General features: G+C 39.4%; 2 protein-coding genes across 4 annotated transcripts in view; one reads left to right on the plus strand and one right to left on the minus strand.

The window, feature by feature from the left end:
- The window catches only part of slc4a8 (solute carrier family 4 member 8), a 45,527-nt gene extending 40,461 nt beyond the window's left edge, over positions 1 to 5,066 (minus strand). For both annotated transcript variants that reach the window (XM_023799589.2, XM_023799586.2), the window contains exon 1: positions 4,722 to 5,066. In XM_023799589.2, coding sequence (XP_023655357.1) covers positions 4,722 to 4,766 — 45 coding nt within the window. In that variant the 5' untranslated portion in view covers positions 4,767 to 5,066. The remainder of the gene's footprint in view (positions 1 to 4,721) is intronic.
- Positions 5,067 to 7,844: 2,778 nt separating this feature from the next.
- stat6 (signal transducer and activator of transcription 6, interleukin-4 induced) overlaps positions 7,845 to 23,544 on the plus strand; it is a 33,544-nt gene continuing 17,844 nt past the window's right edge. For both annotated transcript variants that reach the window (XM_023799742.2, XM_023799743.2), the window contains exons 1-4: positions 7,845 to 8,173; positions 21,304 to 21,428; positions 22,095 to 22,239; positions 22,612 to 22,695. In XM_023799742.2, the coding sequence (XP_023655510.1) occupies positions 21,310 to 21,428; positions 22,095 to 22,239; positions 22,612 to 22,695 (348 nt within the window). In that variant the 5' untranslated portion in view covers positions 7,845 to 8,173; positions 21,304 to 21,309. The remainder of the gene's footprint in view (positions 8,174 to 21,303; positions 21,429 to 22,094; positions 22,240 to 22,611; positions 22,696 to 23,544) is intronic.

The raw sequence follows: 23,544 nt of genomic DNA on the forward strand, positions 1-23,544 counted from the left end.
TAAATGTGCAGGATGGGATGTTACAGATGTGAAGTTCAACTTTCTTTAAATAACACGTTATTTGCCAATTGTACAAGTACATTGGAATGCTTCTTTTCACATAGTCCATCTTGTAGGCATGCACACACACAGATGAGAGTGAAGCCTGGGGTATGAGCAGAGGGTCAGCCATTTACAGGTACCCCGTGAGCAGTCTGGAATTAAGGGCTTTGCTCAAGGGCCCAAAGCAGTATCAGTCTGCTGGACCTGGGATTCAAACCAAAAACCTTCCAATCATGGACACAGTGTTCAAACCCACAGTGCCACACATCACCTATGTATAAATGTAACCATTTTTCCATTTTGGTAAATAACAAACCTTTAGTAACCTTACCGTACACCAGTCGCTAATAAAGTAGGTATGAATAGAAAAGTGGACGAGGCGATTGCTTAAGACTTGTGGCATTGTCTGTGAAGATAAACTAACTGCCCATGAAGTAAGCCCACGTGTACACAGTTACATGGATCACAGCATGCATTTTTAGTAAAGGCATCATATCAGAGAGATTTTGCAGACCTGATAGTGTGTTTTCATAGGTCGTTGTGCTGGTGGGGTTGTGTGTCCTAATGGATAAGCCATCAGCCTGTAGTATTGAAGGGTTGTGGGTTCAAGTCCAATCTGGGTCAGTCTTGCATTTCATGTTCATTAAATGTAATTTGCCTAAAATGGTGTTTCCCAACCCAGTCTTTAGGCACCCCGAGATGGTCCATTGTTTCGCTCCCTCTCAGCTCCCGGCCAATGAAGGACACTGAATACCTGGTGCTAGGAGCTGTGAAGGAGCAAAAACTGGAATGTCTGGGGGTCTCCAAGGACTGGGTTGAGAAACACTGACCTAGAATAAGAGGCCTGAAAACTCAAAATGGTTCAGCCCTACAGCCTCGTACCCTAAGGGCCCTGGGTTATATTCTTGTCCTGGGATTGTGTGTCAAGTTTCTGTTTGCTCGGGTTTTCCTCCTGCATTTGGGGAAAAGCAATTTGGTGAATTTGTGTTTCTAATATATCTGCGTATGTGTGTGAGCCTTTAATGGACCATCATCCCATCTGGGGTAGGTTTCTGTCTCAGGTTTGTCCCTAAGTGAAAGCACACTGTGAAGTGTTCCCACCAATGACATCAAAGGGCAGGGTGTCCCCTCTCTGACTGATGTAATTCATGTCACTCTGCTCAGTGGCAGGATGCCGACCAGCCAACAGACTCGCATCACAAACAGTCCTGGGTTTGGGATGGCAGTGAGCTCACAGATTACAGCGCGCTTTTTAGTACATTTGGAATCACATGAAACTCAACGTGGCAAAGACTGACATAAATAAAGCATGCCGAAGTTTGAAAACAACATTCAAGTCAGAGGAAAATGCTAATGATAGGGATAGAGAGAAATGAGTTTGACCAGCCCATGAAGGCACTAAAAAATATCATATCGAGCTTGTACCCTTTATTCAGCAAAATAATTTAATTAAAAACCAAATGACCAGGTATACATTCTCATTTACCACTGTCACATCACACCTCATGTTTTAAAATGTCACTAACAGCTTGCCATATAGACTGTGGATCATAAACAGCCTATTCCATATGTTCCTGATCTTCATTCCTACTTGTTCTCTGTACATTGAAGAATGTAATGGAGATAGAATTACCTCAAGTGACCCTCAACTGTAAATGCTCCATAATATGGTTTAGAGCCAGAAAAATAAATGGCCTTCATTAGTCAGTGGAATCGGGCCTGGGGTTTAAGGTCGGGATCTCAATTACCCTGGCATATAGGATGTGAACCAACATCCTCCTGGACACAGGCACAAACCCCTGTGCCTGGTGTTGTGGCACCAGTTTCACACATCAAGGAGAATGACATCTCTGAATTCTATGGTCAGCTGGTGGTGAGTCTTAAAGCCTGTCTGTTCTCGAGATTTATGCCGCTTTGGTCGTCGGGGGAAACAATCAACAATGTTCTGAGATGCCCGATTGCATTGACTAATGCAGCCACATCAGTCTCTGAACTCACCTCATAATGTGAATAATACTCAAAAACCATTATGTTTACGTGGAATAATGTGAACAGTGCAGTAGCCTTATATACCTCCAGGGTGGGGGGAGGGGGGGGGGGTCTAGGCCCCTCCCTGGGAATGTGCCTATTTGCATAGCTTTCCGTCCTCTGGGAGTCCTGTCTGCATTTCCTCTGCGTACCCTGGTTTCCTCCTGCAGTCCAAAAGCATGTAGTTAAGTGACTCTGTGTCACTAAATTGCCTGTTGTTTGAGTATGTGTGTGTGTGTGTGTGTGTCCTGTAACGGACCAGCATCCTGTGTGCGGTGTCCCCGTGTTTCCGCGGATACGCTCCAGGCTCACGACAACCCTGCATTGAATAAGCAGTGCAGAAGACGGATGGACAAAGTAATGAAATGAGGGCATCCTCCAGAATCAGCTGGAGGCTCTAATAATACCTATTATTTTCTTTTAGAAGCTGAAAGTCACATAAGGCAGTGCAGATAGTTTATACTAATTATAGTGATCTTTTGATTTATTTTACTGTATTTATATTTTAAGCCCAACACGAATATTAAGGAGGATGTGAAGAAAAACACAGTTTTAAAAAGAATCTGTACTACATTAAACTGTCCCTTCTACATGTAAACTAAAGCTACAGAGGGAGAAATGCATGCGATCACATTGAAAAGCCTTTCAAATGGAGATTAACTCCAGAATTTACACAACCAGCACTGCTTTCATCATAATGTCAGCATATTCCCATGCTGCTAGCATATATTTAATTCAGTTTTTTTTGTTGTTGTTGTTGAGTACAATAAAAACAACGAAAAACTGCAACCGCATGGTATTTCCTTCAGGCAAACAGTTTTTGAAACAAGCAAGCAAACTCTTTGGACATTACAATGACTTACTTCAGAAGGGCACCTGCATTCCCTTTATTATTTCCGTGATTGGATGGAAAATGGATAGTACTTAAAGTTCAGCATCGGATCAAGGGATGCGCTAAAACAAGGCAATACCTTTCAAGTCACCTATGATAACGTTTGATCGTCATTTATATATCGCAGCTGTAGTAGGAATCGACAATAAAACGCGAGATACAAATGATAGTAACACTCTTTCATCTGGTGATTAAGTATTTTAGCTGTAACAATGCTTAGGCAACTAAAAACTTCTCAGGCAATTTAAATATATTGCCAAGATTTAATATTTTTATTCTGGACAAATAATAGTTATTTATCCCATTAATTATTTAAACTTGTAAGACAGCAAACACATTTCACAGGCTTGTGGTAGGTGTTATTAAAAAGAAGAGAACTAACTAAAAAAGACTGCCACGGTTTCAGATTAATTCTGTATTATTTCGAGTATTACGCATGCGACATAATTGCTTGTTTATAAACGACTAGTTCCTAACTATTCTAATATGCATTGACGGTGTGCAACCGTTGATCTTGCTAAGTATATATTTTTATTTTCCTTTATTTTCGCCGGTTATGTTTCAAATACATCACGTACGATTAGGTCACCTTTTTCATTTTGTTTCTCAAAATGCCTATTCTGACCACCGTGTCCGTCACCTGACCACAAAGCCAATCGTTCACAAATCGAAGGCAGAAGCATTAATGTCCGTATATGAGATTTGTTGTTGGTCTTCCCGACCCCGCGCAGATTTTACGTTTGTAAACCTTAACGTATAGGCTACAGTTCAATCTGAATGCCGTCACCAAAATTCAATATAACGGGCAAGGCGAAGGATGACATTCCAAGGTCACTGACAACATCGCCAATAAACCGCAAATCCCTCACAAAGACGTATAAGGTGTAACACATCAAGATTGACAAATTCAATTCATTCACACAAGCTGATTTAATAGTTACTAAATATTTTCCGTTAGCCCCGCAGAGCTCATTACAGCAAACTGACACTGACTGAAGCCATGCCTACATCTGCAACATGCCGGATGTACTGTACTAATATTTAATTACGTCCGTTTCAAAGATTCCAAACACTAACTTGTGTGTTTTTGTCCCTTCATTCGATCAACCAGAATACACAAGGATGCCAGAAAACATTTACTAATATATCTTATATGCTGGTATATAAAGAAGCGGGTAAATGCATCAGACGTTTAATGTCTAATAAACCATTGTTAGCTCACAGAGCCATTGAATGTCGTTTGTTCTTCTGCTGCACGTGCCGGCGCTTCACATAAACACACAGAACCAAACAAACAAATCCCGCGCGCACGGCGTCCGAAACATGTAATCATGAGCAGATAGAATCTGCGAAACCGGCCAAGCGCACGTGCACCGTCTCGCTATCAAAAACGGCCAAATGGGAACCGGTTTAAGCGACTGTGCTGCACTACAGACTGAATATAGGAAACACATAAAATAAAGGCTGCCAAAACAGCACTAGCCCCCGAGGCCGGTGTGTGGCAGGTGAATAGCAAGATACGTAGCTGCATGTTCAGTTTCCACCATCGCATAATGATAATAGGATCATGAAATTCTCTGCTGCAAAAGCAAGTTCAGTAGTTGCAAGTCAGTTTATTTAAACGATTATTTCAGATACAGATACGATAACGCTTGAGAAACGTCTCACTAGTAGTCGTTATATAGGGTAGGCTAGGATGAGGAAGCCGGCTACATATCATGTGAATATCATAAGAATTAAAAGATAATGTGCACTTTACCTGGTAGCTTAAAATGCTCTCGGGATCGTTGTTTCCAGCAGGCATTTTTACAGCAGAGCTAATCAATAAAACCTGTATAAGAACTGGTGAGTCTAAGCGTTGAAGCAGGGTAATATGATTAATTCTGGATGCTAGAACCTGTAAAATATGTTTCCAGCGTACGGCATATGCACTGTTAGATGTTCCTTCCTCAAATATTAAGGACCGCACTCGGTTTGGAAACTATCATCAGTGTTTTCGCCTAGTTTGTCTTTTGAAAGTGTTTTAGTGTTTCTCGTGCGCTAGCGCCGAATTTCTCTTTTCCAGAAAGGAGCACGGTCTAGTGAAGGCAGCATCATTCAAGGTTCGACCAATCGGAGCTTGCCGGACAGCGACGCATTGCTGTTGCTAAACTGATGGCTTGAAGACAATATAGAAAAGGTTTTTTTTTTCCGCCCAGCTGGAATAATACTTTAAAGACTGCGCATTCCTAATGATTATTTATTATTTTCTAATGAAATCAACTTTCAATACTTTTATATATCCTAGTCAAGCATTAGTATCTAGTCCCTAAACATAAACATGAACTAATCTGATGTAATAAACGTTTAATTTTGGGCTAGTTGCACCTTAAAATAAGCTGTCCCAAAGTTGCCTAATGAATCATTCCAATGTCTTTACACTAATTTTTGAAAATTTGAAATACTATACTTTGTTAAGGATTTGATCAGTGTCTCTTACACGACATACAGAAAGCCAAGGTGATATTTTAAGAGCATTAACAAAATAAAACCTCCCCTTTACAAAAATTCACCTTCCAGAAAACCTACTGCATGTTTCAGGCACCTTAATGACTTCTCTTATATGAAATCAGAGGGCAGAAAATGTTATTTGAATGCATTAGTAAAATGTAAGCATTCTGAATATATTCTATGAGTATATTTGTGTGTGTGTGTGGGGGGGGGGGGGGGGGGGTCACAACACTACTTCTAATGTGCCAGCCCATGATTTATATTGAATGCAAGTACATACCATATAGCACCCTCATGTGTCTGAAATAAAAAACAACCATTTCCAGTTACTATTTAGGCACAGTCAACACACATTGAACTGTACACGTACATATTACCTATAGATTGGCAATAGCAACTGTACAATGATTATTTTGACATAAAACAGGAGCTGATTCTTATCTAGAACTTAATAATAGAAAAACAGAATGCAGTTTTTGTATTTTTGTTTGTATGTTCTTCATTTGAAAAATAGTTTCACCTACGTTAACAGCAGTAACAATTAAATGTTTCTTGCACCTGTTAATTTTTCACATGGGCTTGTTATAAAGTGAAACTGACTGGATTATTTATGCATGAACTCTTGTTATATACAAATAACCATCTATTAATTGTAATGCATGTCCTTGAAAATTAGCTTACAGTCCAGACGACGCTAGCTGTGTTCATAACTATTAATGTATTGTAGCCTCACTTTACAAAAGTTGCAATTCTATTAAATTTACTTTTACTCTAAAAAGAAAAACTTAAGAAAACTTAAAAACTAAAAGCGTAAACTGGGTGCACTTGTCAAGCAAATTCAAGGCTTTAATGTGTGTTATGGCCATCATGCATATATTATTTTATTGGGGGTCTTGTTTTATTGATTTTAGATAATTTTAATTTTCGATTAGAACATGTAACTATCTGAAAGCCTCTTCCAATACTACTATTAACAGAAGAATAGCTATACTTATATCATAGAACAATTTTGAATACTTTTGTTAACTGTGCATTATAGTATTTTCCAGCAGGGGGTGCTGGTACTAATACACAACTGGTACCTATATGCTAGTCTCCCATGACCCCGTGAAGTTAAAAGGTTGCACAGTGAGACCCATGCGGTTTGTCCCACATTAAACAATTTATAAACATCTAACATTATAGAACAAGACTGTAACTGATTTCGGGTACAAAGAATGTTTTCGATTCCAATCCAATATTTGAATTGTTATTCTGTCCAAATATGTTTTGGATGCGATTTCCTTTTTACTCAGTTCAATTAATTTTTTATAAAGCGCCCTTAGCAACATAGTTGCCCCAAAGCGCTTCGTATATCCATATACAAACACATGGCACATTGCACGCAGAAAAAAAAATCAACGTTAGAAGGAAAAATACACGGCTTCACTATTTTAGAATTGCAACATATAATCAGTATAAAACTGAGCTTAAAAAGGATTGTTGAATTTATTGATGGTTGACCACCACCACCCCCCCCCCCAAATAAAAGAAAGAAAAAAAGACTGACAGTTATATATTGGTTATATATGTGTGTCTGTGCGTATCCTTAACGGAGATCTTTAACGGTAGATTTAAAACATATCCTATCTGAATTACGATTGGCATTTTATTTTCTGGGGGTATTTTCTCTGTTTTGAACAAGTATGACCATGACTAAAGCAGACTGGTTAGCTAGATACAGTAGGTTAATCATATGGTTAATGCTTAATACACTTGACTTCAGAGGAGCCTGTGTTGTCTTTGAAATAATAGTTTTCAATTCGTCATACATTATCTGTGTTCTTCGGTTGAAACTGTGGGTGGTTCGTTTATTTGTTGTTGTTGTTTTTTTTTATATCGACGGTTGGGGGTTGTCAAGTACCGTAAGAAAGAATAATTTCACTCTGATTTTACTTCCTGGACATCCAGTATCGAAACAGTCAACAACGTTAATAGTTACAGACATGTTCGTGCTTTTATTAGTTGCAGACAGAGGGAGCCAATAGTGGATACTTTGTTTATATCCAATATTGCGAGTACGCAAAATATGTGAGGTTTTGTTTCTAAGCCATCTGAAAATAAAGAAATAAGACTCGAACTTTCAAAATCCGCACAATCTGTGACGTCCCACGTGTTTTTCCAATGTACTTACTAAAATATATGAAATACGTATGTATAGTTCGTTGTGCTATTGTGTCAAAGTTTTAATAATTTAATAAGCAATTTTCAAAAGAGTGGGAAAGCTCAAAAGCAACTAATTTAACAACATATACTTAAAAAATTATTCTAAGCTGTTGACAAATACTATTGTTATGAAAAGCAATCAAAATGAAACACAGGAAATGTTTTTTTTTTCAAAGGGAGAGGGAGGGGGAGAACTAGATGATAAATGCATTTTCACTTCTTGGTAACGCGATCGAGTCAGAGGGGCGAGACCTAGAGTAGTTACTTTCATTTGCTATATTCTATTTATTTAGATTAAACCATACATGAATGCAAGCTTTGTTTTTATGATGTTATAGTTGTTCAAATACGGTGTACATCGAACACTGAACCAACAATATTTCGGCGATCATATCCTGTAAAATTTTACGGGAGACGTAAGTCGCGAAGAATCGGCGGCTTAAAGACCGAAGATCGCCTTGAAACATAGCAAATGTGGTGGCCGTAGGATTAAACCAGTCTTCAATCTCAAAGACGGTAAGCCTTGTCTTTACATAACTAATATCACAGGTATTGAAAATGATAGTTATGACCGAATGGGTTATCGTTTTTTTCTTGCTCATGGAGGCCCACTGTAAGAAGACGCTGAACGCGTAAAGCGATCCGAAAAAGAGTAAACGACGGCATTTTTTTTTTTTACATTCAAGCTTCGTGAAAATGGAAATGGTGAAGTGTTACATTTTACGTTCACGCTGACAGAAAACTGCTTTGTTGGGAGGTTCAAGATCAGCATTCACTTCTTGATTCTGCTTGCGTACCGTTCCTGGCTTTTTAAAACGTTGCTTGAAGTTCCGTAGCGCGAGACCGTTTGCTGATCTGTCAGTGAAGTCACTTTAACGTTACCATCGTGCAAACGTTAGAGAAACAAGGCACGGTGACGATTTTTTAAACGCTGACTTGTAATAATATTTTTAAATAATATTTAAGCAATATTTTATATGATTAGGCGTATGATAAAACTTAACTCTGTTGGGCTGGACCTAAAGGTGTTTCACATGTTTACAGTGCCGCGTATTCCCAAGTCCGTTTTGTTTTCTCTCAGGCGAAACCGAATGACATATCTCACATACGTCAGTCATCAGCTTGTCGGCACTTTTCCGCAAATGCTCAATATTTGTACAAGGAATGTCCGGAATGTCTCAAGAGAATTTAACGTTCCTCTGGAGACGCAATGTTGAATAGTTATCGGACTTTTATCATTGCAGGTTTATTTTTCTGATAATGTGTATGAGAAACACATTTTAGATGTTCAGACAAACACTTCGTACGTATGATGTTATCTAGCATGTTTTATTAGGTTAGGTGGTATAATAAAACTCCTTGCATATCTGGCAAACTTTTTTTCTAACATTACAGAATAAAACAAAAGAAAATATAGTTTATGCTAGAATGTAAAACGTGCAAGGCACAAGAATTTAAACTTGTAATTTAGACAACAGAAACTAATATATTGTTGAAGATTTTGTGACAGTTTCCCAGCATAAAATGTAATACTTCCAGGGGCATTAGAGGGCAGGATGTAGTGTAACTCATCGTAAGTTGACGGGTGGCAGTCAACGGCTATACTAAACTGTACATAATGCATTAGTAACAGTTTCAGTAATAAGCGTTTTTTTTAGTAAAATGTCCCCTTTTCGGCATTGAACAGGATGGCTCAGCAGGCAGCGTGGTTGCCACACACTTCCCGACTTGGGTGTTTGAATCACGTGTGTGTGGAGTTCGCATGTTCTCCCAGTGTTGTGCGAACTTCCTCCTGCAGTTCAGAGACATGCAATTCGGCGCGTCTCTGAACTGACACCAGCATATCGCCCGTTGATACATACGGCCCTCCAACGGATTGGTGCTCCGCTGCCTCATGGCTGAGGCTGTGCCGGGAGAGGCTCCAGGTGTTTAGCAGCTTTTACTGGATAAAGCAATAGAAATGGGCATACGCTAAATAATAATGTTATAACAGAATGTTTTTATTGTCATTGTATAGGTAGCAACTATATTAAATGTATTGCTTCTCATATCCCATATTGTCCTCCTGTGAGTCACGTAAAGGTGAGAGCAAAACATAGAGTCCGATGTTGGCATTTACCCACAAACCAAGTCTGTTGCATACTGATCTCATGTTAATTCATCATTATTGAATCATGATGCATGTTTTATCTCAAGCAGTTACTGTATTTGTTACTAAATCTGTTAATTCTGTAAACCTTTGAAAGAACAATCAATAAGTGACCCATCTTTTATCTCAAGTAGTGACTGCATGTATTTGTTCATGATTTGAATCCTCTAATTTGGGTCGTACTCAGTGCAAAAGGGTATATTTTAATTTTAAACACGACAAAACATCATGAATTGGCAAATTACAATGTAACAAAGTAACTTGCACTGTTACTTCACACCTCCAGGGTTGGGGGTTCAAATGCAGCCCCACTCAGTGGGTGTGGAATTTGGCTGTGATATATGGTTTTCTCCTGGGTTTTGGGCATTCCTCCTACATGTGTACATGAATAGACTGTCTCTAAAGTGCTCATATGCTGCGCTTGTGCTTTGGGTTGGACTGGCGCCCTGTCCAAGGTGTATTCCTGCCCTGTGCCCTGTGTTGTCAAGGATAGTCTCCAGGTCGCCCACGACCCAAACCAAGATGAGCATTAGAAGATGTATGAATGAAATTAGACCCACAACTAAAGCTAAAAAACTAGTTTGAGTCATAGTGCCTCATTCTGAATACAGCAGTTTTTTTAGGTACTGGGATTTTGGGGCTGTTGACAAATCATAAATATTTCCAACAACCTTGTCCTTATAACATTTCTTTCTGTGGCTTGTCTGACATAATCAGATGCTGCGGAGAAAAGGATCTATTCATGATAGTCAAAAGATAGATGTTGGATGGATAGATGGATGGATGGATGGATAATGCTCTTTTTCAAATCCCACACTATAACATGCAGCAGTTTTAAAAATTATTTTACATGTAATGTAGGAGCCATTCTTTCATTTGTTTATTAAACATAATTTAGTTTGTATTTATATTGGAATTATTTATAAATATTGTTGATATTTATTTATTTAATGTTTATATTCATTTGTATTTATTTATTATATAATATATATATTTATTATTGTAATAATTGTAATGAGATGTAATGATTTTTATTATTGCCTGAGTGTATTCCCACCTATAGGGAGGCGATGGTTACAAAAGCAGCTAAGATGACGTGGCCCAGGTGTGAAGGTGCAACGCGAAACAGTCATTGACCGTATTTGCCGTGTGTGATGGTGTCTGCATTTCGGCCAAACTAGATCAAAGTATATTGTGGCTTAAAATATCATAAGAATAAATCTACCCATCAGGAACAGAACTTGGTGTCGTATCCTCATCATTTACGCGTCAGACTTTTGCACCTTCTACCACCAGGTAGTGGATCACGATCAAAGAAAACTTAGCCTGTTTTTCCACTACATGTAATTTTTTTTTCATCTCTAAATATTAAATTTCACTATGCTGCCTTTTGCTCCAATAATTAATACCGCCTTTACTATTTATGCCTTAAGTCAGTGGTTCTCGACCTTTTTTGCACCACAACCCAATTTTTACCATGCCAGCTCAGTTGCGACCCTCTTGCGGTTCAAATTAACGCTATTATCAACGCACAGTGCACTTGTGCAATTTACGACAATCAATGCCTTTCGCACAAATCTGATTGGATGTGCCAGTGCATTTTAAATTAAGCATCTGCGGTTTGGCTTCTTGGATTGGTTGAATGTTCATTAGTTTTGCGCTAAGCAGTTGCAGATTGAAGACCTGTTTATATAGGTTAATTCTAGGATTGGAGCAGGGAAATCTGCTCGTGGATCAGCATAGGAGTTTGCTGGTTTTAAAATGCTTACATTTCCAACTCTTTGTTCTGACCCTTTCAGAACATGCCGAGTCCAAGTTTGGGTCGTGACCCATTGGTTTACAATTGCTGCCTTAAATGGTGCATTTATTCATTACAGAATTTCACCCAGGATCAATAGTCCATTTTAATCTTAATCTTTATCTCAATATTTATATTCCTAATAGTAATAACAGGGGTATTATTAGTAGTGTTTTGATTTATTTGTTTGATCTCCTTTGTATAAAAATATTTGGTAACATTTTTACATCTTAAGGGAGCACAAATAATGCAGTAGTACACTCTTACTTAATATATTAATTAACCAGAAGCTAAGTGTTAGTTATGTATTGACCCCATGTTTGTTCATCATTAATCAATCATAATGTTTCATGTATTTCATGCAGTTACTATATTTATTCATGATTTGTACTTGAGTAGTAACTGAATTTCTATGTGACTTGTGCCCCCTCAAGTAAAGTGGCACTGAATATTTTTATTGGTAATTGGATATTTTTAACTTAAGACAAAACTGCAGATTTCTTGACTTCAGACAATGAGATACTTGACATTCACACGCCATTTATGCCTTATCGGACTTAATGATTTTTTGAATCAGGATCTGCTGGGTATAGCTGCAATGCCATTTATGGCAGAATAAGACAGCATGACCATTCTTGTGCAACTGACACTATGTGACGCTTCACGCGCAGCAGGATTCCAGGGTTTCGTGAAATGATTTGGGTGAAAAGTTATGCAGGATTTCCTTTTGGCTTTCCCCATTTCATTTAGCTTGTCAAAGGAGATGATGATGTTTCAGTTGCTTGTGGCCACATTGGCTGTAGAGGGCTGAATCACTCCAACAGAAATCTGCAGAAAGTGATGAATGTGAGAGTGAGGTGTCGCATTATGATGGCCAACACCTTGTTTTCAGCCTTGCAAGTTCCTGTCTGTTTCTTGGTCCGGTCTCGCTGTCCAGTTAGAGTGTGGTTAATGGATGGTGAATATTCACGGTGTTGGTGAGAATTTCAGGTTCTTAATTGGTACAAAAGTTACACAAGAATGTAGACGTTTGTAAAGGAGGTGTGAGAGGTGAAATGCATTGAATGAGGTGGTCTACAAAGACTGTAAAGCTTTGTGAGATGACTGTAAAGATGGACTCTTGAGATGAGTGTAGAATGGTGGCAAATGGATGATTTATAGGAAGATTAAGTCCAAAAATAGAGGAACCTTTTCTGGGAACAGAAGAGTGCCTGAAACCAAGGTCTCAGATTACTCCTAATGGAAATGAGTTTCAGCTTTTGTTTTTTCTATTGTGTGTCACTGTAACGATGAATTTACTGCAAACAGAAATACAAGTAGTTTGGCAAATAGTGTTGTAATAGGGCATGAACTGGATTATTTTTGGAGTTGTGAACAATTACATGATTGTAAAGATACATTAACATGATGTACAAGGGTAAAATTTGCACAGGGATCAAGGCACAACAAAAGTTGTGAAAGCCGTGATACAATGCAACCATGATAATAATCCCCAAACCCCTCAGAAGGAGAAGATATTTGAAGACTGGTTTGTAGGGTTGGGAGGTATCTGAGTAAATGGCATACAATGATGTCTACAGTGAAACTTTGAAATGGATGATGACATTGGCATTCTGCTATAGATTTTTATATAAATTACTGTTTCTATTTTTCACAGAATTGCACTTATTCTCCCATTTCCCTCTCCCCTACTCATCCGGTCATTTCTTACTTTTCCTCTGTAGGCCTACAGCCTGCCGTGAGTCTCACATTCCGTACTTGGTACACTTATGCCCCCAGAATATCAGGTTTAAGTACTGAAGTACGAGATTTGAGACTCATGGCTGTGCTTACTAGTCATAGTGATATATAGTGATAGTGTTTGAATTGAACTTGAATATAAAATGGAAATCCTGAGTTTTAGCCTATGTGTGCTGTTGTTCTGTTTTTCTAAATAAAGGTGTGATCAGGAACAACTTCATTCTTTTATTTATAATAACACTGTATTTGCACTTTATGGCAATTATAAAGTAAGAAAAAAACAATTAATTATTTGAAATTCGCAGTCAGGTAGTTAACCTAAGCTAGTGGCTCCCATATGCAATGTGGATAATTCGGGTTATAGCCTTAGATAGTGCCTCCCATATGCAATGTGGATAATTAGCATTATAGCCTAAGCTAGTGCCTCCCATATGCAATGTGGATAATTAGCGTTATAGCCTAAGCTAGCGTCTCACATATGCAATGTGGATAATTAGCATTATAGCCTAAGATAGCGCCTCACATATGCAATGTGGATAATTAGGATTATTACAGTCAGGCTGTGATAATAATCCAGCAAGAGCTTCCTCTAGTCGTTACAATGTTAATAATTCATTGACTTTATTTTTCCTAAACACAAAATATCCTCAGTTAAATGTGCAGGGTGAGAAATGGTGAAAAGGGCTTAATAACAATGCAAATTCCCAAATAAGGACCCCCCCCCCTCCATGATTTACTGAAGCAGGTGCAAACCAGGCAGACATAAAATATTTTATAATTTTATTTTATCGCAGTTTGATCCCCAGATCACCCAGGGTGCCTTTCGGTGTGGAGTTGGCATGTTCTCCCCATGCCTGCTTGGGTTTCCTCCAGGTGATCCAGTTTCCTCCCACAGTCCAAAGACGTGCAGATTAGGTCAACTGCCCATAGGTGTGAATGTGAGTGTGTGTGGCTGTTTGTATGTGTTGGCCCTGTGGTGGGCTGGCGACCTGCCCAGGGTGTACCCCGCCCGAAGATGCTTCCCCGTGACCAAGATGGATAAAGCGATATAGATAATGGATGGATGGATGGATTTTATCACAGAGACACTGGAATTATCTGTGTGGATGGGGGAGGGGGGCACAATGTCGGCTTAACATTGTACTGTGTGTCAGCCATCACCCCAACCATAATAGATTGTTTATTCACAATTATTTATCACTTATATACAATAGGGAGTGATTCAGCCAAGGAAAGACCTGGTAGATTACATATGAGGAATGTCTGAATAACACAATCCAGAAATGACTCCCAAAAGCTTACTGAAGACTTAGAATCTGAATCCTTTGATTTGCCAAGTACAACAAATTTGTTTTGTTGCAGGTGGTGGCATCAGATATACAATTGAGACAAATCAATGAATAGAATAGAAATAAAATGTGTGAATAATTTTTGCGAACCTTGTGTGCTGAATGTCAATCAGACTTAAAAAGAGTAAAGTTTTGAGTGTGTTTGGTGTGTTTACATAGCTGCTTATGTTATGCATGAAGTGTATTTTTATGTTATATGTCTGGCAGCCCGGGACCATTGTCTAGCACTTGTTGTAAGACAAGAAACTTGCTTGAATGTGAAAAGGTTGCAGGAAAAATTCCTGATTGCACAATGTCATAACAAGGAGCAGTTACTTTCAGGGACACATGGGACATTCAGTAAGGTAATTGCCATAATGGACAATGTGGCAAGTCTGCATATGCCATCTTACAAATACAGTGGGGCAAAAAAGTATTTAGTCAGCCACCAATTGTTCTCCCACTTAAAAAGATGAGAGAGGCCTGTAATTTTCATCATAGGTATACTTCAACTATGAGAGACAAAATGAGAAGAAAAAAAAAAATCCAGAAAAATCACATTGACGTTTTCTGTAAGTCTTCACAAGGTTTTCGCACACTGTTGCTGGTATTTTGGCCCTTTCCTACATGCATACCTATGATGAAAATTACAGGCCTCTCTCATCTTTTTAAGTGGGAGAACTTGCACAATTGGTGGCTGACTAAATACGTTTTTTGCCCCACTGTAGTTACTTGTGTGCCCAACATGTAAAATGGGAATGTGAAAGTTATAACCCAAATAGGAGAAGGTATCACCATGTTTAAATGCTCATGTGACAACAAGTTTGGCAAGTTTCTTGCATAAAGATGATGGTAACATCTCGCTCTGTTGCACCGCTTTGAAGTGCTTGTCCTGGTCAGACTCTCTGAGCCTGGAACCTGCAGAGGGCACAAGGTAGGTGGACATCCTGGATGGGACGCCAGCTGAACTTCAATCATTACTTTAAAGTTTTGTATTTTTCGAAGTGGGCTTGTTTTTCTTCATTTAAACATCATATCAGTCGTTTTTTGAATGAAAATTTTAACTTCAGAGATGAAGGGCGGGACCTTTGCATTTAATGAATTTAGTGTCAATTGTACAGCAGTTCAATTTTGAAACTTTCTAGCTCAATAAAATTGTAAATTATAGCCGTGAAGTACCGCTCCAACTTATACAGCTGTTTTCATGTGGAAAAGGTTTGCCTTGGCTTCTGACATCACAGTTGTTCTAATATCTTTGTGAAATTTTATTCCAACTTTCATACAGTTCAAGGAAGACTTAAACTTGTTGACCTGTTGTCTTAGGACAGACGTTTAAAAAGCTGGTAATACAGCAATAGGTGTCACCTAATCAGGGTTTAATAGATGCATCACTGTATTTTGCAGGGAAAAACAACTCTGCTGTCTGGTTATGAAATTATTCAGAAAAGTATATTTTGTAAATATCACAGCATTTTCAATTTTAACATTTACAGTACAGTAGTGCATAAGGGGGTTTTTATTCATATGTGTCATTTATCTTAAATTTTTTTAAATCTGGTGATTTAAACTTGCTGAATTTGAAGCTTATAATCCAATCCAAAAAATGTAAAAATGGTCAGCTGGAACAAAAGTGAGGATAAGACAGAATCATAGATGTATGGCTTTGATACTGGGAATCCATCCATCCATCCACCAATCCATCCAACCATCCTTCTTCCAGCCACTTACCCTGCCCAAGGTCAAAGGGGGCCAAAGCCAATCACAGACAGCATAGGGCAGAGGGCAGAGGGCACAGGGCAGAGGGACACCCTGGATAGGATGTTGATAGGAAGTGTTATCATTTATTCATCTTAATTTTTCTCATTATTCAAATTTTGTGTTCATTGTTTATATTTCTAAGACCAGTCCACTTTGTTTTTAACTATTGCCGAAGAGGACATATTCCTAATGATAGCCCTGTGTGCCAAACGACTTATACACGCTCTTACATACTCAGTATACAAACATATTTTTGTACGGCTTGTTTTCAGGATCCACACTTTATGCCTTTAATTTCACATGCATTTCTCCAGAATAATGTTTCAAACACAAGATGGTTCCTCAACTTGCAAATTCTAATTTGCAAAGTGTTGAAGCCCCATAATTCCCATCCATACATCTATCCATCCATCCATCCATACATGCTTGTCCTATGCAGAATCATAGGTGCCTAGAGCCCATACCAGAAGCTACAAGCGCAAGGCAGGGAATAATCCAGGATGGGGCACTAACCTATCACAGCACAATAATTCATCTTACTGAATAACTTCATCCAAAGTTGCATATTTCACATATGCCATTAGTACGTTTAAAGTCACAGCTAGCACAGCATGCTAACATGGAAAAATACTATATAATGCAATTAGGCATTTAAAGATGTTTGGACAGATACCTAATGATGCACATCATATGTTGGGTCATGTAATAGACATAAGAAATTCTTTCCATTCCAAGAAACCCTAAATGCAGTTACCAAAGCAGTCCTGGCATGTCTGTGGCAAATATTGTCGGAAACAATGTGTAAGAAACAGTAGCTTTACCACCAGCTGTCAATCGATAGGTCTGTAAAAATTTCAGATGGAATTGTCTGCTAACTACAGCGACATTTCCATATTACATATGGAAGTTATACTGAAAGCAAAAGGAAAAAAACAAATCAATAAAGTTTTGGAATTTGAGGATTTGACTTCCGTAGATCGATCAAACCTCGGCAGGAAACTGCCTTCTACATGCTGCTCTGCACCTAGGGGCATGTTTCTCAGCTGCCTCAGATATCAGTATGCAAGACTGCTGTTATAGGGCTCCCTTCAGGCCATACATTTGGCCAGACCAGAAAATCATAAATTAATGACATTAGCGTACGACATTCATACAATTCGCTAACAGGATAAGTGGAAACCTAGAAACGTCTAAAAAGACACGTTTGCAATGTCAGACAAATTTGAGGAATTTTGACATAAAATTAAGGAATATATGTTTCCCTGTATAAGACCTACATGAAGGGGATAATGAAACAGGATGGTAGCATTTATAATATTTTGAGGCAGCATGCTTTGCCAGAGGGTGGAATTTCGAGTTTCAGTGTATTCAGTGTATTGTCCCGTTTGCCTGTCTCCAGAATCCTTTTTAAAGGGGCAGTTCACCCCAAAACTGAAAAAATATGTTTTAGACGGGCTTTAGTGCTGTCTATCCATCTAGGTTGTTCTGCTGTTAGTTGCCTAGTTTTGGAGTGATTGGCTGTAGAAATGTCAAGCTTCTCTCGAAAATAACGAGGGCGAATGGCATTCTTTCGGTGGTGATTAAAGCGCAAGAAAAATACAATTGAAAAATTCAAAAGCATTGTCTCTTACCAGAAATCAGGACCCAGGTATTTCCATTTACTATACTCCATACACCAATCCTGTCACTGCACAGAAGGTATCTCCACAGTGCTCGTGCTCGTATTGTATCTTATGAGCAGTGATACAATTGGTGTGTGAACAAAATAGTTCCTACATTAAACTGCTCACTACAAAGTCTTTGGATTATCTTCAATAACTGGGTCATGATTTCTGGTAAGAGACGTTGCTTTTGAATTATTCAAATGGATTTTTCTGGCTCTTTCTGGCACATGAAGCTTCTGCTTCCTAGGATAATACTCAGATGGCGGCGATCCTGTGAAAAGTCATGAATTTGGTCCCCCTAGTATTTCAGTAATATTATTAATATTAGTAATGTTTTCTTTACAGCACTCAGTCATTCATAAAAAAATGGAAAGAAACAATGTATGGTCTGTTTCAGCTAATAAATGAACCAGCCACACCAGACCATTTCCTCCAGCAGGAGAGTATAAATTCTGTAAAAGGCTAAAAAGCACATTGAGTCTCCTGTGTGGAGAAACTTGGGTTTTGTACACTGAAGTCAGTCTTCACCAGCATCCCCAGATTTTCACTTTTGTCTCTAGTCATGTGACAGACATAGTAAGCAAGGGGACATCAGGCACCAGAAGCTGGCTGAAGACTTAGTCGATCCTCTAGAAGGATTTGCATCTCCAGTGCCTGACAACAAGGGCAAGTTCAGCATGAGGGAGTGGATGGAGACAGTGATGAAGAGCTGATGGCTGAAGGGAAGACAGTGTCAAATATAGGCATTCACGAAACTAAGGTCTAGCAATTAACTTGGAACTAGTCAATCAAGTGCTTGAAATTAACCAGGTCATGTTACAGAGTGTAGCAACAACATTTACACTTGAGGTAACTGTGGAAATTGATCTTGCATCATGAAAAGTTTGGCATTTGAGCACTTCCTGGGCACATCAGAGGTAATAAACCAATATAACCAGTTCCATATTGGGTGAGGTATTTCTTTTGAATGTGTCTGAGTGGTGAAATATCAGTTGCTTCCTTTTGGAGTTTTTCTTTTGCCCGGAGCACATAAGACACCATCCATCTCGGAGCAGTTTCGAGGACACAGCATTTGGAAGTACCCTCCCATGATAAATTCACACAAATACAAATACACAGCTACAACACTGCAGTCTATCAAACTGCAGTATGATACCCCCTCCCCAAACGCACCATGTCCTGCTTGATAACCTCAGTGACAATTCCTTCTCAGACATCTTGTGGAAGGTGTCCTGATCTGCAGATCTTCTGCTCATCCCCGAGCCTTCTGTCCTTCAGCTGTTACGCCTCTTCTGCTTCTTTCACAGATTCTTCTGTTCTTCCATGAAAATGAGGGGTCCTTGTATGTATCATGTAGCAGTATCATGCGTTCAGCAGTAATCCACTTTAATTTGCTAACCAGCATGCAGATTGCTACACAGTTATCGATGACAAAGTCTTTGCATTATTGATTCATGGAGCTTGACTTACGCATTATGCACTATGGAAAATTTGTATGGACTTTGCATCATACTAAATGTTGTACACAGATTTATTTTGGTTGTTTTCCAATTTCTTTTCCAAAAAAAGCAGTGAGGCAGTTTTAAAATACTCCCGCCACACTCACTGACAAACAAACCGAACCAGTCTGGTAAGGAGACTTGTAAATACATGCCATCCTGCCCGTTCCTCCTCCTTTACAATCTTTATCTCCCTGTCCTACTTTTTTGCATTGTTTGTCAGCTTGGCTTCAGTATGTGGCTTCAGTTCTCCTCCAACGATAGCCTTTGTCCACTGTGATGACCTCTGCCCATCATTCACTAAGAACCTATGGCTACAGCACCCACGCAGCGGTCGTATCTGTTTGTGGACGCACATTTTTCATAAATCTGATAGAACCTGCCGAGAGATTCCTTCTTAGGTGAATCACCGAAGGAGCTCTTTCCAAATTATTTCCTGCCCAGCCAAAAATATGTTCAGGCTTGGCACTCACCACCCATGCTGTTTCAACTGCATGTAAACGTGCATTTTACAGGAAGGTACAAGAATGACTCATGAATCCAAATAAATGCTTTGAGACGGGTTGTTCTTAATGGTGAAACCCTTCACACTTATTGCTCTGGTGCCTCTCTGGGATATTTCTTCAGCAAGGAAATTAAAAATAAATGAAGAGCAACTTAAGCTTGCTGTTCTTGTCAAACAGTTGTGCTATAATAGAAAAGTTAAAAAATGGAGGTTCGATTCAGTAATTTCACATTTCTCTGTGGCATCTGGTTAGATTGCTTCTGATTCCTTTGGAAGAAACACTCATTCAGTCACCCAGAGCCAGTCTGAGCGTGTGCCCTTCACTCTGCCCTCTCCTTGTGTCTCCCCACCAATCTTTGTGCAAAATCAAAGTGAAACAGGAAGCCAGACTGTTTGCACAGTATACTGCAAAGAACAGGAAGTAGCAAGGAGCACTGCAGAAGCAGAAGTCAAGGACAGTGGACTGCCACTGGGCTAGGCTATTTAGAACATTCTGTATTAAGGATCTTCTTTTGCATTGGTTTTTAATCACAAATAAATAAAATGATATTTTATGGCATGTAGCTCAGCATGGTAGGAATCTGTGCCCACATCCAGAAGGTTATGGGTACAAATCCAGCGACTCGCAGAGTAATTTTCTCACCATTTGGGCCCTTGATCAAGGCCTTTAACCCCAGTTGCTGGCTGACCTGCCCTCTGATCCTCACTAGCTATGATTTCGAGACAAAAGCCGAACAATTTAATATGGCAGTTTTCACCTTATCCTTCTCTGATGCTCAAAACGACATGCATGTGTGATCCTAGGATAAAACATTGTCATTTATGCTCAGTTACGGTTTTTCACTTGGCACACCACACAGAGGTGTCACTGTAATTCTGTCAATGTGTGCATAATTGGGTGAGAGGTAGTCAAGGAGACCGACTGTGATGCTTTTCCACTGTTCGCATCGAGCGCGGCATCTTCTAAAACGCTAGAACTGCCTCAGCAGTCCGCTTACAGTGGAGACTCCATCTCTCGTGAATATTAACTGCATCAACTGATGATCGTGATCGACCAACAAGAACGTCCGGTTGTCAGTTTCTTAGCAACGTTGTATATATTTTTTTTATTTCTTAAATAACAGATGCTGGTGTTTTGGGAAGCTTGTGATCATGTGATCCTGACAGATCATTTTAGCGAACGCTCCGTGTCCTATCTCTTGCAGACTGCCATGGCCCAGTGGGAGAAAGTGAAGAGTCTGCCCCCCCAGTCCCTCAGCGAACTGTACCCCACCGAGTTCCCCATGGAGGTCAGATATTACCTGGCCAGCTGGATTGAGGAGCAGCCCTGGTATGACCGCGGAGATGGTGCCAGACATTAGCATTAAAACCCACACCTGTGCAGGGTTCACAACACTGTCCATGCGAATTCTGAACGCATTAGACCGCAAGACAAACGTCTTCTGAGGGCACACTATTTCAGAACTTGGAAAGGAAAGGCGGGGTTAGTTGTTATTGTTGACACCCCATAGCATACAGTGCACAACGATGAAATGCATCCCCTGCATTTAACCCATATGTCATATTCGCGAAATAGCAGGGGGAAGCTAATTCAGCACTAGGAGCAGTACCACACTCAGAGTATCTCCCTGGTACTTTGCTGGTCAGGGACTTGAACCAGCAATCTATCGATTGTAAGTGTACATCGCTAACCATTAGGTCACCACTGTGGAGATTGACATGAAATCAGAGCCAGAGAGAGTGCTTCTTTTAAGTAGCATACATTATAGTTTTATGTTAATATTTATCCAGACTTCATTCCAAGTTGCATGATGCCCCAACATTTCAACAACATGTCATGGTAGCCATGTGGCAAATGGTACTTAAGTTTGTGCACATGTATGATTATACAGTGAGACGATAAAAAAGAATCTCAAATCTAAAGGCAGGCTGTCATGGAGATGTTCCTTTCTTACCTCCTCCAATCCCTGCTCTTTTGACATCTTGGACTTGCCAGGGAGGAGTTCAACGTGGATGACCCCAGTCAGGAGGCACAGGCTCTGCAGCTCCTTGAGCAGATCATCTCCTTCCTGCAGGGCATCGCTCAGCAGAATGCCAACGTGGTGGAGCGACTCAGGCTACAGCACATCGGCGCCAAGATGGTATCCATCGCAGAAGGGCCGTTAATGTCACAAACTTTTCTAGCCTTGCGGGGAAGAGTATTTTCAAAATACTTTCAGATCATCATCTCAGGGTCTTGTTTCAAATGAGAAATGGGAAATTTTAGTTTTGGCCAGCTGGGTGTGAAACCGTCACATGATATCAAAATGGAAAATTTTTACCTGACGAATTAATCTTTCAAGTTAAGCGCACAGTGATAAGTGCTGTTGTACTTCTTAAAGCATTGCATTATTATACCAAAATGAAAGATAGAATAGCTTTCCCACAATAAGATTGCATCATCTCCACACCACAAAGGACATGCACTTGGATAGAGACTCTTGAGCCAAGCTGACAGATGTCTGTTTTTTCAGAGTGAGTTCCAGTCCCAACCCCTGTTGCTGGTGAAGACGGTCCAGAACATCTTGAGAAAGGAGAGAGATCTTTTGTCTCAGATGGTACTAGCAAAGTCCTTCTATTCTTCAACATATCCCTGCAGGCATCTCCCATCAAAACTGTTCCACTGAGTCTCAGTCAGGCAGCTGTGAGGGTGTGCGGTTTAGCTACTATATTACATCCATTGTGCAGATATTTTGAGGTAACATATCATATAGATGTAGAGCAAATATTTAATTAAAAAAAGACCTTCAGCCTATGTTCTTTGTGGGCTTTTCACAGTCAGCAGGGCATCGCAGATTCATACTGCATAAAGGAATACGTCCGTTGTAGCGGTTTTCAGCTGAAAACACTAGTCCGTAAATGACGAAACAGCAATACCAGAATTCACCTAATGTACATGTCAGACCTGCTCATTGACTGAAAAAAAAAAAAGTGTGAAATGCTTTAAAGATAACGATGTAGATAAGATTAAGGATTATGTGCAATGGTTTGGTCAGACAGATGCGGCTGAATATTCAAAGGGAAATTCCACCAATTTTTTTTTTTTTTCAAAGCTGACACACCTAAGAACGATGTCTTGCTGGATTTCTCAGGTAGCGGTTAATTGTTTTGGCTATCAGGACACAGATTTTGTGGACTGACAGTTTTTGTAGTGAGACACGGTAGCAAACCACAACAGAAAAAAAATGTTCAGATGGTGTAGTAACTTTCCAGACTGATAATCCTCTGGTCACGCCAATCCTGTCATTTTGAGAACTGAAATTAGTAGGGGCTTTTCTTTACAACAGAGTCACGATGAGACATAAAACACAAGTATTTTTAATGTTGTCTGTAGTTTTTGAACTTTCTTCTCGAAAGTAACAAGACAATTTTGAATATTTTCAGCAAGACACATGGCTTTATAAAGC

This window comes from Paramormyrops kingsleyae, chromosome 8 (assembly GCF_048594095.1).
Source record: "Paramormyrops kingsleyae isolate MSU_618 chromosome 8, PKINGS_0.4, whole genome shotgun sequence".
NCBI lineage: Eukaryota > Metazoa > Chordata > Actinopteri > Osteoglossiformes > Mormyridae > Paramormyrops > Paramormyrops kingsleyae.